Source organism: Haliaeetus albicilla, chromosome 9, assembly GCF_947461875.1.
Source record: "Haliaeetus albicilla chromosome 9, bHalAlb1.1, whole genome shotgun sequence".
In the NCBI taxonomy this organism is placed as follows: domain Eukaryota; kingdom Metazoa; phylum Chordata; class Aves; order Accipitriformes; family Accipitridae; genus Haliaeetus; species Haliaeetus albicilla.
In genome coordinates, this window is record NC_091491.1 from 23,841,551 (window position 1) to 23,858,472 (window position 16,922).

Here is a 16,922-nt window from a genome sequence, read left to right on the forward strand (position 1 = left end):
CTGCCCCCACATCTTCTCTGGGCTGCAGATGAGCTTCAGCTTAAATCTGACCTTATTATGTGGAACATCACCAAATTTACTGGCATGGAAACAAATAACGCTATACAGTACAGAATTATGTGAAGTTGTTCAATTCATCTGCATTGTGTCAGATTTGTAAGACTGATGTAAAAGGTGTTGCCAAATTGGGAAGTGGCCAGTAGCTTTGAACTCTTGCATAGGATCAGCAAAGCACAACGTGCTGATTAAAAGGAGCAGAGGAGGAACAGCATAAAACTAAAACAAAGTCAGTATTTCTGTAATACAAAAGACATTATAAAGTTTGTGGATTTGATAAATTTCCTTTCAAAATTTTTTTTAATTGTTCATAGCTGTAACTTTTTCAACAGTAATTTTTTTTCTAGAACAAAAATATCCATGAGCTCTTCCCAGCAGTTAAAGATCCTCTGGATGAAGCAACTCCTTAGTTGTAAGGGGGAGGCTCAGGAGTGCAGAGGACAGAATGTCGTGGCATTAAAGTGGCCACTGTGCCCCAGCCATCCCTAAAGGTTTGTGTGACTGGTGGCACCAGCTTCAGGCCATGCACTCCAGTGAGGAGAGGGACAGGGGGGCTGGTGGTTTTTAAAGAGAAATTAGAAAGCCAAAAATATGTGTAAACAAAGTTCAACCTGACTATTGCTTCTAGGAAAGAGAAGTCCAGGGCCATGGGTGAGACTAAAGGAGTTGTGAGTTTGTACAGTAACAACATTACTGTTGTCTAAATTAAATGGTGGAATAGGATGGTGGTTGCAGACTTCTTACATACAGAATAAAATTTTCAGTTGGTTTTTTTTTTCCCTCTTAGTCTCCTTCAGTGTGCTAGTCACTAGCACAAAGTTTCTACCTTGTTGCACTCATGTTTGTAAGAAGAAAATCAATTGATTGTATGTTGGATCTGAGTAAATTTAACCTTGCAGAAAATGGTTTTCCTGTCAGATTACTTTTGCATGCCAAACTTACTTGCAGGGATTTAACATATCTCCCCTTGACGTACCACATGAATGACAAGCAGGGAACATTGGGGTTATCCCCTTTAATGATTTATCTTTATTTTTATCTTTTCTGTGTCTGTACATAGTGTTCCTGGCCTGGCTCTTACGTACTTGATACCGGAGTACAAGTACTGGTAGTGTCTAAGTAAGTGGTTTGTTGCTCTGCTATGACATTTATTAGCAGGTGGCAAAACACATAGCCACGGTAGAAAGTGTGTTCCTTGCAGAAATTACATGTTGCATCTCATCCAAACAGTCTGACACTTTTTAGGTCAAAGAGAAGAGAGATAAGTCGGGATGGGAGGTTTCTTTTTGCATTTAGGGGCAACAGATTTACAATGTGAATCTAAATGGAATCTAAAATTTGAGCTGGAAAAAAGATGCACTTAAAGGAAGTATGGTTTTGGAAAGAGTTTTAGCAGACAATAAAAAATGACTCTGTGTTTCACCTAGAAATCTCAACAGACAGGCGCAGTGTGTCTCCTCTTCTGTGTGTTGGCATAAGCTTAGGGCAGCTGGAAAATAACCCCAAAAGGCTTTACCAAGGTGACCCTGAGCAAAGTTCTGGCAGGGTGGGTCCCATCATCTCCAGTTGATGAGATGCCCCAGTGGTGGTGACAGCAGCAAGCAGAGTAGTAGAACAGCCCTGATGTGGGTCACCCACTTGAAAAATACATGCTCAGATTTGCATAAATGCTTAGTTCTCATTTAAGCATTTAAACAGTGTGGTACAAAATGCACCCCACAGCTACACTAGAAGAGATTTACTCCAACTTAGGCATGAAGGCAAACAAATCCAGTGGACTCAGGCTTGGTGCCATAATCAGGGAGCCACAAAGGTGGTAGAAAGCTCATTATTTCTTTTAGAGCCTGTCCTGGATCCTGGTCATCCGACCCAGAGCACTTGGCCGATTTGTGGCTTTCCCACCGAGTCACCCCGTGAGAGGCTGGCTTTTCTGCCAGGATAAAGCCAGGGGCTCTATTTTTAGGCAGACGCCAGGAAGGTTTTTGGGAAGCATATCACGGAGCAGCAATTGTAGGAGCTGGGGAGTTGCCAAACAACCATTTTCTAGCTCTCCTCCCCCAGGCGCGACCACCTGCATGGCTCATTGTCTGCAGGTTTTTGTCTTAGCAGGGGAAGGCAGAGCTCTCTGCATTGGACCGCTAGTCATTACAGAGCAGATCTGCTGAATGGCTGTGGTGAATTTAAAAGAATTGTACTATAGCTATTCACCAATGTACATTACATTTGGAATTGGAGGTCGCTTTTCTTTCTTTGCAAGGGGAAAACATTGTAAGTGAACCCGTAATTTTGAGTACGCTAATTCCAAGACATTTGCAGATACTGAGTGGTTTCCTGGAATAACAGCCTCTCTCAAGAGGAACGTCAAATGCATTTAATCAGCCACCTTTAGAGCTCTGCAACATCTGCAAATGAATTATTAACGATCTCAAATGTTTTCAAGTGATCCAAAAGTCAGGAATAACGTGGCTTTTCAGATAATCAGCTCTGATTCAGGGCTTCTCCTTTCCACTTTATGCACTAGAGGCTCCGCACCTGCCTGCTGCTGCTAACTGGAGCTCCTTGCAGCTCGGATAAACCTCTCTGGAGATGCTTGGGTAGCTGAACAAAGGCAAAGTGCAGCTGGCATCCAGCTGTGTCTGTATAGATTTATGCATCGTGTAGTAAATAGCCACTGATCAGTGTTGTGCATCTTGGGGGGATGCACCTCGTAAGGGATGCTCCACGGACTGCAGTTCCCACATGGCAGTCATCACTGCACATGACTCTTGTCCACAGAAGTTCTCCACTGCCACGATGCTACGTTTGACCTGACGTAATAGAAGATTGGTCTGGGTAAGGTTTGCCTTGAGAAGCGGATTTGAGTCGTGAGTCTTCTCATTAGCTAGCAACAGCAAGACTGGCAGACTAAAGCTGTGAAGCAAAGCACGGCTCAGGATGCCCAGGTTCCAGCCTTGGCTTGCCCTTTGCCATGTTAAGAAAATCACAGATGGCTTATGTCGCTTCACCTGCAAAACAGGGTATTTTGTAAAGTGCTTTGAGAAATACTAACGACTGTCATATATGCGGCTCAAACCCCTTCCACTGCAATGTGGAAATACCCCTTTACAAAAAAAATAATTGCAACAATCTAATTTCTTCAGATGAGGTAATGTGGTTGTATTAATTTTTGAATCAACAAATGTTCTCATTTAAGAGTCTCAACTGACAAAATAATGGAGCCATCAAGATGCAGATGTAAATAAAACACTTGCAGTAGCATGTGAATTAATGAAAAAACAAAAAGGTATTAACTCTTATGGTATATGTACAAAGAAGGACTGCCTCAGGTCTTGAGGAAGTTGCTCAGCAGCTTGTTATATTCAGACCAAATGCAGAATTTCTGTTCAATCTGCTTGTTGGGGAGGACCTTAAATATGAGGACACAATGAAGCTTACTGCAGGTTTTAAGAGAAAGATGCGAGCAGAAACATTTTTCTTTGCTGGGCAAAAGCCACTGATAAACAGAGAGTAAAAACCAGCTGTATCTGGGATGCTGTCAAATCGCAGCACAAAAGAGGAATTAAAAATCTACTCGTTACTGTGCCTGAGTAAAAATTGCAGGGTGGTCACTTTATTGTGTATATAATTATAATAATAAGATTGGTAGTGTACCTAATATGGATTATGTATTCTGTGTGCATTATTAACAACATGACTGTTTGTCCCACTACACTCATAAGGAAAATATAAAACACAAATGAAAGCAGAAGTGGCTGTGGCTATTAAAACCGATTAAGCACTCTCTGCAGCCTCTCTGCAGGGGGCCCCTCTGGAGTGGTTTAATGGAGGAGATCTCATGTTATGATGCACATTTTGATAATGCTGTCTTGCATATTCAGGTATAACTATCTGCTCTTCTGCAGGAGCTTTGGTTACATAGCAAGAGGCAGCCATGGCTACCAAGAGGGTGCTGCCTATTTAATATTTGCTCCTTTCATTTAATTTCAAAGTGGAGTTAGAGATTCATTTCTTAGAAATAAACTACTTCACAGGGAGATTAGCTGTCTGCTTTCTGTGGCTAGAAGAGCAAAAGGTACTGATGTAACTTTTTAGCTTGAAATCAACTTGAAACTTCTATGTAGTTCTGTTATGCAATGTGCAATTCTGTTATTTCAAGCTCAACATTGCTCTTCTTTATGAAGCTGAGCTACAAACAACAAAGTCCCTAATGGCTTGCACACCCTGTGAGATGATGGTCTTCTAAAAAAGTGATGTAGTTACTCATGCCAAGGTTTGGATTTTCCAAAGCTTATTTCTTCTTCTACATGGTCTCTGAAAATATATGTCCTTTTATGCATAGGTTTGTACCTCCGGTTCCTTAGATCCAAAATCGTTCTGGTATCCATTGACCTCTCCTTGAATAAGAGCCTGGGGCAGCATTTATGCCAAATAGGTCCCCTGGTCAGCTCAGGAGCCTGGGTAGCCCAGGGGAAGGGAGTGCTACGGGCTGTGGTAAGAGGGGAATGAAACTAAGAAACTTAAAACTACCACCAGTCATGCTTGACCATGTTTCTTTTGTGCAGCATCTCTTCTAGGTCCTCCGCACACCTTGTAAATCAGATATATTGTTGCCTGGTATGTGCTCAAGGAGTAATGGCTGAAACAGGGACCTGTGAACCTCTGTCCCCTCACTGGAATCATTCTTTTGAAAAGAATGAGATCAGCTGAAGAAGCAGGAATAATAATAGCCCACTACTTTAATGTACCTGCTGTAAAACATCATTGTTTTGACGCAGTCAACCTTTTACATTGACTTTATAAAGCCCGAACCCCTTAAAACCATAAACCCCACTGCCTGCTGGTTTTGTTTTCCACTTGAAGAGAACATTGAATACACTCTGAGCCAAGTTCCTTAGGAAGACCCTCAGGTCTGGGCACCTTCAGTGGCATTAGGGGAACTGCAGTGCCGCAAGTATCAGCTCAAGGGGAACAGGCACATCATGGCGCAGCGCAAAGACCAGCGGCAGGGCTGGCTGGGCTGTGGCAGAGGCCGCCCGAACACAATTTTAGGACAAAGCAGAAGCGAAGGTTGGCACTTCAAGCATTTTCATCTTCGTTTCCTCAGCGCTGCGATGCGCTGCTGGGTGCCATAGCAACGTGTTGCCCTGCATCGCAGGGGCGAGGGTGATGCTCCTCCGAGCCTGTGGCTCGGCAGCTGCTGGGGGGGAGGGGGGGGGGAATGGAAAAGCTCCTTTTTAAAGCACCCTTGTATGTCACCATTGAAAGAAAGGAGGGCAGCTAAAGGGAAAAAAATGCCATTTTAATTTTTCACTGTGAAAAAAAGATAAACTCATATCTATTTTAGCCACGAGGACAAAACCAGCAACATGCACTGTACCATGGCTGGGTGGTAGCACCAGTGGTGCAAGGCGTTAGCTTTGATGTGTGACTCTGGTATTTGCCCAGAGCTGGGGGCAGAGGCTACACCTACACACATGTGCTTTAAGGTTTCTGCTACAAAAAGAAAACACATTCAGAACCACCTTGATATCCTGCTCATACTTTGAGCTCTCTGAGGCAGGAGAAATGTGCTGTTTCAGGGTCTGTGCAAGAGGCAGGGAGAAGACTGTCATCTTCGGCGAGCTTTGCCCAAGCCCTGCTGACAATATTTTTAATTATTTAGTCTGCTATCGCGATGGTGTTTGTTAAGTGCGCTGAACAGCATGTTTGCAACCACGGCACATTTTCATCAAAGCTGTGAGTGCCTGAGGCCCTGCACAACCTCCGGCTGCTTGGCAGCCCCACGCTGCAGCACGCAGGTTGCAGCCACGTCCGGGAGATGAGATCCCCATGCCTGGGAGGCTGCAGGAGCACAAGTCCTTCTGTGTCATCATCACAGAGCCCTCGGTCCCTCGCTGAGCTCAGCCATGGGACAGCAGCCTGCTCCCGAGGAGCCGTTGTCCCTGGATGGCAGCAGAGTCTGAGCAGCCATCCTTTCCAAAAAAACCCCTTCTTCTGGGAGAGATATTCTGCAGAGATTGACAAACCATTCCTCACCTGGTGCATGCGATGAAGTGGTGGGAAAAATGCCCTTACTACGCCCAGGAGAGCCAGCCGCGTGCTGAGTCCCCTCCCAGCATCTGTCACCTGCGGCACAGTGCCTGCGCCAGCCAAGCATCTCAGGCCTTCACACAACCTTGTGCTTCTCTGGCTGCCCATTATATCCTTTTATGAAAATATTTATGTGAGTTAATTCTTTTCTCCCCTAAGAAAAGAAAAAAAAAAGGCATTTAACTACAGCCCTGGAAAAAAGTGTCTAGCAAGTTGGCTATGGAGTTAGGCTTTGGCTCTGTGCGTGTATGTGAATAAGGGCACTAAGTAAAGTCTCCTGTTAAAATATGATCTTGGAAGGCAAATATAAAATTGTGAAACTTGTTCACTGAAACCAGCAAACATTCATTTAAGTCTGAGTACTCTTGCTTTTATTACTCTTCCCCACTTTTACATATTACGTATTTAAGTATTAAATGTTACTGATTTGACCGAAAGAAAATTTTCTGGACTATGAGGATTGCAGGAGCAGTATTAGGACCAGGGAGAATAATAGTATTAGGAATCAAGGTGATAAAAAAACTTATTTGTTTAAAGCACAATTTTGTTTTGAATAAAATACAATGATTCCAAGTTCCCAGTGTCACAAGCAAGTGCATCTTGAACGGCAACAGGTTTGTCCTTTAGGGTACAGAACTGAATTTAACTGTGGTATTTTTTCAATTTTATGTTTAATATTTTGACTCATCCAAGTAACAGGGAACTGAAGGATTTTGCTGTGGCCCAAAGCAAGAGCTCTGACTGAACTGTCGTCTGCGATGATTGCTCAGGGTAATGGTGACACTGACGATGAAGTCTTATTTCTGCACCCTTTGTACTTTGCTTCATCAGACATTGCCTCACCAAAAATCATCCCCACCCCACTTAGCAGAGATGAGCTGCTGAAGAATACCACAAGGAAAACCACTTTAAAACTATAATCCTGGAAATGCTTATGCCTGAGCTGTCCTAGTGAAAACCATGTCTGACTCACAGAGTTACACAAGCACATCTCCTTCCGTGAAAGAGCCGGAGCTTTTCCAGAACATCCACTGCACGTCTTAACAGGAGCTCAAGAGACATTTCAAGTGTCCAGGTAATCTACTGAATAATAAAGGCTCTGCGTATACTTATGTATACACGTAACAGCCATTTCATGACATGGGAAATAATATTTTTATTAGACAAAAACGTGATGTTACCTACAGGGTGAGTTCTCTGCTTGCCTTGCCTTGGAGCCTGCCTCATTCTTCGTGGTAGCCATTGTGAGAGAGGGCGAGGAACCCATCTGCAGGGCTTCCCCTCTACTTCATCGGAGCTTCCCAGAGCTGCTGCTACTCACACACAAAGGTTCAATTTTGTATTTTTTTAGAACTTCATCACAGAATCTGTCTTAGCTGGACAGAACATTTATCTTCCTCCCGCTGCCAGGAGATACGTAACCATTAATTAAGCGGGGCCCGGTTTTCACTATAGGTAATGCATTTACTGCCCCGGTTGACTTCAGCAAGCTCTTCAGGTACGCACTGCTCTTAAAGATAATGCCAGTCAGTGATCTTATAGCCAGCAAAACCAGCAGTATATGCTACCAACTTATTCTACGGTAAAATGACAGACTGCAGAAGAGTTGTCCGTAGAAGTAAAAATGTATGTTTCCGTTTCAAATTAGTATGACTTTATCAACTGCCACAAAGAAACACAGTCTCTTGTCCAGAAATAATTTATTCATCAACAATAAAACACTGAATAGAAAAAACCTTGTAAATAAAACTATATATATAATGCTTTATTTTTTTATTTGATACTCCACAAAAACCACTACAGACAGTAACAAAATAATCCAATTAATCTTAAAAATTTCAAATTATAATTGTCACTCTTCATTTATCATGTTTTATTAACAATGCGAAGGTCATTTGTTTACATATTATAGTTTTACTTGATTTCATTAAATTGTTTCTTAAAACACTCGAAGCAATTTGTTGTTTGCCCCATAATTTATAACATATATATCAATAAACAATATAACAGCTCTGAGAAAGATATGCAGACTGTTCAATGGTAAGTAGTCTACCATAGGTTGTTTAGTGGGAGAGTGGGAATAAATCACAACTGAATTGGGAGAGAAGTCAACACATTGAAGAGAAATAATATTTGGGGAACAACTACATATTTTCCATTGCCCGTTTAGTAATGTGATCTCTTTCAAGCTCTGATTTCTCCTGTTTTAGATACTCTAGCACCTTTGCTAGCATATCCTCATCCAGATACTGCCTGTTCTGCGTGTCGTCGGTTTCCCCGGCCATGGAAAGCCTTTTGCTGAGCGAAGCCAACTTCGCGGCCTCCTGTGGCCCCAGCCGGCTCAGGTGCTCTCTGATGGCCTGCTCCAGCCGGTCGTCCTCCTGCAGGTCGCTCTCAGAAGCTGGAAGTGGGACTCGTTTCATCTGGTTCATATTGATTACTTCAGGATATTTTGCCAACACCTTTGCCAAGTAATCGGCCAGCTCTTCGTCCTTCTCGTTCAGTTTCTCATACTCCATTTGTCGCCTTTCCAAATCATTCATCCAGGCAGCTTTAGGAAGTGGGTGTCCTTTCAATCTTCTGGGAATGTAAGACAGTCTCGGCAAATCATTTTCTTGATTAAGACGATTTAGTAAGTAGGAGGGATTCTGATTAGCTAAGTTGTCAGTTCCCAGAAGACTGACAATATCTTCAATATTGAGGTCTTCAGGTAGATTTTCTGGAATAACATTAAGAGGCTGCTTCATGTACCCATTTTTAGAGTTTACATTATTTTTAAATATATCGCTCTGTCCTAGATTGGTTTCAACGATGGCGTCGAGGTCTTCTGGGAATTCTACTTCTGGCTCAGCTTCCAACCTTTCACTCTGAAGCTGCTTTTTTTCTCCAGCTTTCAACATGTCTATTAAATCCTCAGGAGGAATTTGTAAATTCCTTGAGATTTCTATCAGCTGAGCTATAGACTGAGGATCGAGTTGCTTATCCAAAAATGTGGGTGCTCTTTTTTCCTCAAGTTCTCCTCCAGTCCTTAATTTCCTATTCCCAGCACCGCCAATCAGCCTCTTCAGGTAATAATTCATTAGCTTTGAAACATCCTCTGACATTTGATCTTTATTGTCTCTTCTTATTTCATCCTCAAGTAAGCCGAGTTTCCCTGATCTTTTCATTTCGTCATCAATCTCCTCTTCATGTTTATCGATTTCCTCTTTGCTATCTTTTATCTCTTCCTGGGTTTGACTTTCCACTTTTTCCTCTATGGGATTCCAATCTTCTCCTCCAACTACATCTTCATAGGCAATGTTATTCACTTTATATACATCATCTTCATCATCTGTATACAATTTCTGGTCCTCATCCAGCCTTTCTTTCTTGTGGTTATTAGCTCCTGCCATCTTCCCCAACTCCTGAAACACAGACTCCAACGTAGCAAGGCTTTGGGGTGTGTATTGCTCTTCCACTATTTCATTAGTACGCTTGAAAGGACTGTCTCTTGAACTGTCTTCATAGTGCCCAAGTGGCATTTTGAGATATTTTTGCCACCTCTCAGGCCACTTGTAAGCCTCATAATCATCAGCTACTCCAGCTGCAAAGTTGTTATCTGGACTCAGACCAAAAGGTTTATTCTCCTTTGGGCCAGCTTTTGACTCTTTCTCAGCTTGCCGCAAGGCTTCCAGCATTACCTTAACCCATTGGGACTCATCTTCAGGCAAAGAATCCCTTACATTATCTGGTAGGTGAACCTGATCTTTGCTTTCTTTCTGTTGCAGGAGATACGGGACACTTTGATAAGAGTTGTAATCAGGGCTGCTTTCTCCCTTGTTAGTTTGCTTGCGAAGATCTTCTATGTATTCCAAAGCTTTGATCATATCGGGATTTGGGAACCTTTGTAAGTTTTTCATTACATAGTCTGGATCTTTCTGAAGCAGCTGATGCTGCTGGAAGGAAGCTGCATCAACCCAACAGATTAGGACAAAGAAAAAGGTGAGAGTGCAGGCTGCTCCAAGCTGGAAGGTTTTAGTTTCTGCCATATTTAAAGTATTTCCTTGAAATAAAGAAGAAGAAGAAAAAAGAAGCTGTTAACATATGGAGACAGACTTAGGAAACTGAGAAATAAAATAGAGCTTGTTATTTTAAACTGGAACTCATAATGAAGAATACCACCAGTACTACACATACTTTTTATAGTTATATAAAGCTAATATAACTCGTACATGGAAGCCATATATTGTGGTGGAAATCTGAGATTTTTCTGAATCTTTCCTATGATTCCTCAGTTTACTAGGAACTATTGGTTTCCTATGCTAGAAATTTCTTATCTCTATGCTCACTGTACATCAGTTTTCCAACAACGGCAGCACCAAAGTATAAAATACAAAGCTGTATAGCTGGTGAAATGCCCATAGAGGAATCTCAATGTCATTTTGATTATGAAAAGGAAGGCTTCAAATGGTAAAATCAGTATATCCATATATTTAAACGCCGCTCAAAATATTAATATTAAAACTACATACGGAATTCTTTTTTGAGATTGTTCCATAGGGCATCTAATTTCATGCCAGGGTCATACTGCTGAATGGTGCTAGACTGCAATAAAATTAATATAATGAAGTGGAGAACATGGCATATAAAATGACTTGGAAGTTTATTTCTGTCATTACTGTTAGTGTTATTACTTCCTTTTTTGCTCTTTCATTAAAAAAATACATTATTTGTATTACAGGTGAATTTTAGTTAAGAGGCTCTATGAGTGAACCATTTCCCTATGGGCAATGATCCCCTATAAGACGGACAAACTACAGTTTATCCTAAAGGAACAATATCATTTTACTGAATCCTTTAAAACCCATCTTGGAAATGAGCTCGAGTAGGTAGGTTCTGAGTGGTGATTTCATTCATTCAATGACTTCAGCAGAAATTGAATCAGGTCCCAGGACAGGCAGAAACGTGACCATTGGCAAAAGTGAGCTAAATTCACTTAGAATAGATCAGTAAAAGCCCAAGTCTAGTCAGTCTGCCCAGCTTACGCCAGCCAACAATAAACTCTGGAACAGAAGTGGGAAAAATATGCCTCCAACTGAATTAAGAAGATTACAGCACTGCTGCCTATGAGGATACAGCTGCACAAGCCCAGTCATGCAGGGAGCTGAGCACCCTCCACCCAGTGAAGGGAAAAATTGCCACCACTCATTTCCTAGGAGATGCTCGGGCACTGATATGCTGGGGCCATGAGACAGATTAGACTCTTTTCTGATCCAGTTACATTAACAGGTGAAGTACAATAATGAGAAAGAAAAGATAAAGATAGAAACCTCTTCAATTAATTGACCTATTTCGGTTCCTTTGGTTTTTGGCTTGGTAAAAGCATCCTGTTGAGACATTGGTGATTCATGGCAGACTGAAAGAGCTATGTATACCACTATTTACCCACTGCTGTATGTAGAAAGTGAGCGTGAATATGCTCATTTCAGCTCACTTGTAGATTTTTCTGCTCAGTTTTTGTTCCTATCATAATGTGACTTAACTAAATAATTAAAGCAGTATCAGTTCGGAGACCTGCTTTTTCCCCCTCAGTATGCCTGGGCAAGCTAACAGCCATACTAGCAAACTATTTCCCCAAACATTTCTGACTACTCAAGCCTGGATATGTTTGAGCATTGATTTCACAAAGGATTAGTTCAGAAGAGCTGATAAGAAGGTCCCACCCTCCAGATCTGAGTTTGCCCTGAAACAAAGCCAACACATCGCTTCATTTTCTGTCACAGAAAAGGCACTAGTCCTGTACCTAAATGTATATCTCCATGAAAAAAAAAGCACTTTCCTGCTTATTGTAGCAAATAAATGAAGTTAAGACTTTCTTTTCCAGCAGAGAGAGTGGTTATTAACAGAGTTAGTTTGATTAGTGCATGAGAAACGGTCCTTTCCGAGGGGTGGGGGAAGGGAGAGTTGTTCCATAATTATCTGCCAGGCACCTCCCACTCACAGAGACCAGGAACTCAACCTCCCTCACTGCACACAATTATGTATTGTTACAGCCTTTGTAAGAGTCATCAGCATCCCGTTAAAATCAAATTGCGCGTGGCCAGGCAAAGTTTTGTTTAGTGTTCCACAAGGATGGTGCTCAACTGGCTATTTCCTTTGCAGGAATAACAGGTCATTGGCTCCTCTCTAAATATTTTGGGTGCATTTGTCTCTAGATCAATTTTCACTTCTAGTTTATTGCTAGATGATACTTGAAAGCCTTGTCAAATGGATTTGGGAATGATGTCTTTTAAAAGCTTTGAGTTCAGGTCATAAAGCCTTGTCATTAAATATACTGCGTTATCTAGGGTAAGAGGACTCCTCCCCAGTCTTTCAGACTTTAATTCCCTATTTTTTGGAAAACAGAGGACATTTTAGACTACCTTTAGGATCTATAGCAAAATATTCTCTTCTGTGCCTCTCTAAGGACAATATGCTAAAATGGCTGTTTTGTCTACAGATGGATAATTGTCAAGCTAGCCTAGATGGGGAGCATATTTTCTCCTCTATTAGCACCTAACAAACAGGAAAATCATCTTTTGGCCAGCAAACGTGGAAGTTCCTATTTGCAAGATGAGGCAATCGAGTTTGCAATTTAACAACACGTACAAAGGCAATACAGACTGACAGAAGTTCCCCCCAAAACAGACAAAAAAATAAATGTCCCTTCTGGGATGTTTCCATGGTAGCAGTAATTTTCTCTCTCGATCTCTCTCAGCAGTTGTCTCTGATATGAATGTAATGTTTCCAGTGAAAATTTGTGTTGAAAACTCATAAGCTTTCCTATAGATGAGTCCCTGCCCTGAGAGTCTGAGGGGGAATCCGACAGCAGTTTTCCACAAGGAAAACAAAGAAATATATCACGCACTCTTCCTCCCTTTTATGTTTGCAATAAATAACATGACCGCAGTAAATCTGCTTTTGTTTAAAGCATATCTAACCCTTTACCCTGTGCGAGGGACTCAAAACGCGAACAAGATAACGACGGGGCGAGGAGAGGGGGAAAAAACCCAAACCCCAAGCAGTTCTGAGTGACTATCATGACCGTTTGTATAAGTATACATCTGGCGAGTTAGTCAGACTGTGTTTGCACCCAAGGTAACCTCTCCTCCTGTATTTTGACGCGGCTGAAGTGCCACGTCGGCGAGCCAGCGCGACCGAACCCAGTTGCGAACAGAAACGCTACGCTTCCCAGCTTCGGCCACGAACGATGCTGGTAAGACACAGATATTTCAGATACATGGTAATTATAGGTCCATCCTTAATAGACACGTGTGTCCTTGCACACATCGGCTGCCACCCCATCCACTTTCTGCCCTAACCCGCCGTCGCGCTTCACCTCTCGCCTTTCGGTTGCGGGTTCCTACCCGGCAGGCGGCCGACGCCCGCCGGGCAGCCGAGGGCAGGCGGCGCAAGGGTCGGTTCCCCAGCCGCCCCGCCACCCCACCTCGCCCCGGCCGCCCCGCGGAGCCCGGCGCAGCCCCTACCTGCCGCCGCCGCTCCCGCCGCTCCCGCCGCCGCCGCCGCCTTCAGCACCCGGACAGCGCCCGCTTATACCGCCCTCGCCGCGCCTGACGTCAGCCGCGCCGCCACGCCCCGCCCGGGCGGCGGAGCCTCGGCCGGGCCGCGCCGGCGGAAAGGGGGGGGTCGCGAGGGGGTGGCCGGCGGGACCCTCCCCGGGGGCAGGCTGAGGAGCAACACCCCCCACCACCCCCGCCAAGGAGCGGGTGTTCAAAGGGGCAAATAAATTAAAAGGGGGACGGGGGGCACGCGACAAAAAAGGGGCAAAAAAAAGAAAAAAGGGGAGAACGGGAAAGAAGAAAACAGGCCCCCAAAACAGGAGAAAAGAGAAAAGAGGGGGAAAGGTAGAAAGAGGGCGGAAACGGAAAAACGGGGTGGAAGGAAAAGAAACGGGCAGGGAACAGCCAGCGCCTTCTGCTCCTCGGCCCCACAGCCCAGGGGCGGGGAGGGGGAACTTTATGAAGCTGACCACCGACTCGGGTGGAGGTGAGGGCCGCGCCGCAGCAGGGGCACACAGCCCGGTGTGCCGGCCAGGAGCGCGGCGAGGGCGCACGGGGACGGAGGTGAGCGCGAGCCAAGCGCGAGGAGGACTGCGTGCCGGGGCGCGAAGGTCGGCGCGTGCGTGTGGGCACCGGGGCGCGCCTCGCTGTGCCCGTGCCTTTTGCGGGAGCTGGGCTTTCAACAGCTAGTCTGTGTGTGGATTTTTCACTTTTTTTCATCCACCGAATGAGCCATTGTAGCACGGTTCTGGCTTTGTGACAGGGTAAGGACAATTCCCGGCATCCGTGGCCTCGTCGTCAGGCGCGGGAGGCCCAGGAGCTCTGCACCAACTAGAGCGTCCTACTGAGGGCTGGGCTCTCCCAGGGAGGAGGGGAGGGCTGAGTTGGGGAATGAAACCCCTCCATTGTATGCCTGAGACATAGATAGATGGAAAAACTGAAGCATGTCGGGGAAAGATAAGGCAAAAGGCGCGTGGGCAGCGGTGCAGGAGGGGGCGAGCACCCCACTCCTGCAGGGCTCTGCCGGTGGCTGCGGCATGGGACCGGGGCCCTGCTGCCACGCTCCGGGCTTCACCCCGCTCCCACGGCTGCAGATGCAGCCGGAGCGGGACTACCCGCCTACGGCACCACTGCCAGGCACTGCTGGCCATGCCCGTGCAGTTTTAACTCCATTCTCAGCACTCTGCACGCAAAAAGGCCGGCGCCTGCACACCTAGATCACTAGGGTGAGTAAAAACCACTGGGCCATAAATCAGAACACATGAAATGTAACACGTTGCTTCAGCTGCTGCTCTGGGTTTTAGCTCGTTCCTGCTGCTTCCTTTCTATTCCAGAAAGGTTGTTTTACTTTGGCTTTTAAATAAGGACTACTTTTCCCCCCAAATAAATCTTACCTGACAATTTTGACCTTTTACAGCAGAAAATGCAAAAAACTAGGATGACTGTACCTTCCAAACCAATAAATGTTACAAAATTATATTGTCGTAAGAACAGCAAGGTAGAAATAATTGCAGCCATGAACAGACAAAAGGACTATCTTTGCTGCATTTGTTGTAGTTGAAATGGAGATATGGAAGCCTCTCATTTCACATCACATAGAGTTATGAGTGAAATATAGGACCGGTTTTTGTGCTGAAACTCTTCAGCAGCGGCTTTATTCAGGCCCCAGATACCATCCAAAATGCTCGCTTTCATCACTGCACCCAGGAAGAAAAGAGCCAAAAGAGAAGTTACATTAGGACCCATAATAGCATCCCTGAAGAAGGGAAACAGGAAGACATCTGCTCCAGTAAGCAGAAAGGGAGGTTCAAGTTCCCCCCAGGCAGCTGGGAACTGTATTGCTGAACACCACATCCCCCTTCAGCAAGGCTCTGCATGCCCACAAAACATATAGCTGCAGACATTGTTATTGCTAATACACCTTAGTCCGTGGAGAAAATAGTCATTGTGATCAAAACAAAACAGAAACCCAAAACCAGAAGCCCCCGAAAACCCAAGAAAAAGGCTCAATTTAGATTTTTCAGGAATTTTCTTGTGCCTCTGCAGGTATTTCCAACAGAGTCTTGTTTTGTGCTTTCTGCCACCAAACGCCTAACATTTATCTAGCAAATTCTCTCCCATGAAATCATCCTGCTGGCCCCCCATCCATCTATCCCTGATCTTCAGCATCAGTGCGTATTTCAGACAATCCAGATTAATTGGCACATCAGCACGATTCCTTCCTCTGCTCCTTAACCACTCACTTGAGATTTACAGCGTGTGAAGTCAGGCAGACACTTGGCTTAGGTCTCTGCTGTGGCTGTTTTGGGTTCAGTGGATAAAATTTACCGAAGGGTATCCACAATTCAGCTGTCAATTTTACTCCACATCAAAAAGTGTTGCCTAGACTTTGTGCTTATGATTGATTGCATCCGCACAGTCCTACAAGGAGGGCCTTAGTGAATGTACTTTTTTTTGTCATATTGAGTGTATGGCATTCTTTTCCTCAGAATGAGTCATGCAACAGAAAATTTGATCTGTTCTGTCATTGGAAGTTCCATGGCATTTTACACAAGAGTAAGATCACATCACGCCCTCTCTGAATTTTAGGAAATTGCATTAGAACTAGTTCAATGTCAACTGTTTAACCAGAGTAGCTTGGTCATCTTGTTTTTCTGAGCACATTTTGACCATGCTGCATCCTTTGGTGGATCCTGGGGACAGACCAGCAATAAAGAGTGGTTTCTCTGAACAGCTTGCCCTGTCACATGCTCTTCCTTTATAGAGTTATGCATCATGAGAAGCTAAAAGTTAATCTATCAATCAACCCTGCATCTTGCATGCTAACTTAAAAGTAAAGCTTCAGAGAGTTTTATTTCATTTCATATAAGAAAGAGGGCATGGGGTGGGTGGGGGAACTTCACTGCAGCAAACAGAGACAAGAGGACTCCAGCCCACTGTGTTGTGTCATACCCAGCTGGACGATCATCATCCCTAGAGTTAATGGAGGGACAAAAGTCAGACAACTTGACTTCAGGAGGTAGCAAGCTCTGATGTGGGGCTTAGTGTCGTTCCCCTTGTGCCCAGTCCCCGGGACAGCACCAGCACTGGTGGGGTGATGGTGGCAAGAACCACCACCATTCATGGACCACAGTCTCCCGGTGACACCAGCCTCCCACCACACACGCCCCATTCACACGAGAGGATGAAACAATGATCTTAATGCTATGACCATCCCAGCAGGAATGCACAGCAGCA

The 16,922-nt window shown here is 44.4% G+C and overlaps 1 protein-coding gene across 1 annotated transcript; it reads right to left on the reverse strand.

Moving 5' to 3' along the window:
* Window positions 1–7,897: 7,897 nt before the first annotated feature.
* Window positions 7,898–13,759, reverse strand: SCG2 (secretogranin II). The gene is made up of 2 exons (XM_069792111.1): window positions 13,653–13,759; window positions 7,898–10,189 (listed from the first exon to the last, which is right to left on the reverse strand). Exon 2 carries the CDS (start codon window positions 10,173–10,175, stop codon window positions 8,292–8,294), a length of 1,884 nt encoding a protein of 627 aa, XP_069648212.1. The 5' UTR covers window positions 10,176–10,189; window positions 13,653–13,759; the 3' UTR covers window positions 7,898–8,291.
* Window positions 13,760–16,922: the final 3,163 nt, after the last annotated feature.

Bases quoted from the DNA above. Each gene is read 5' to 3' on its own strand.
- SCG2 (XM_069792111.1), bottom strand. From the start codon at position 10,175: ATGGCAGAAACTAAAACCTTCCAGCTTGGAGCAGCCTGCACTCTCACC.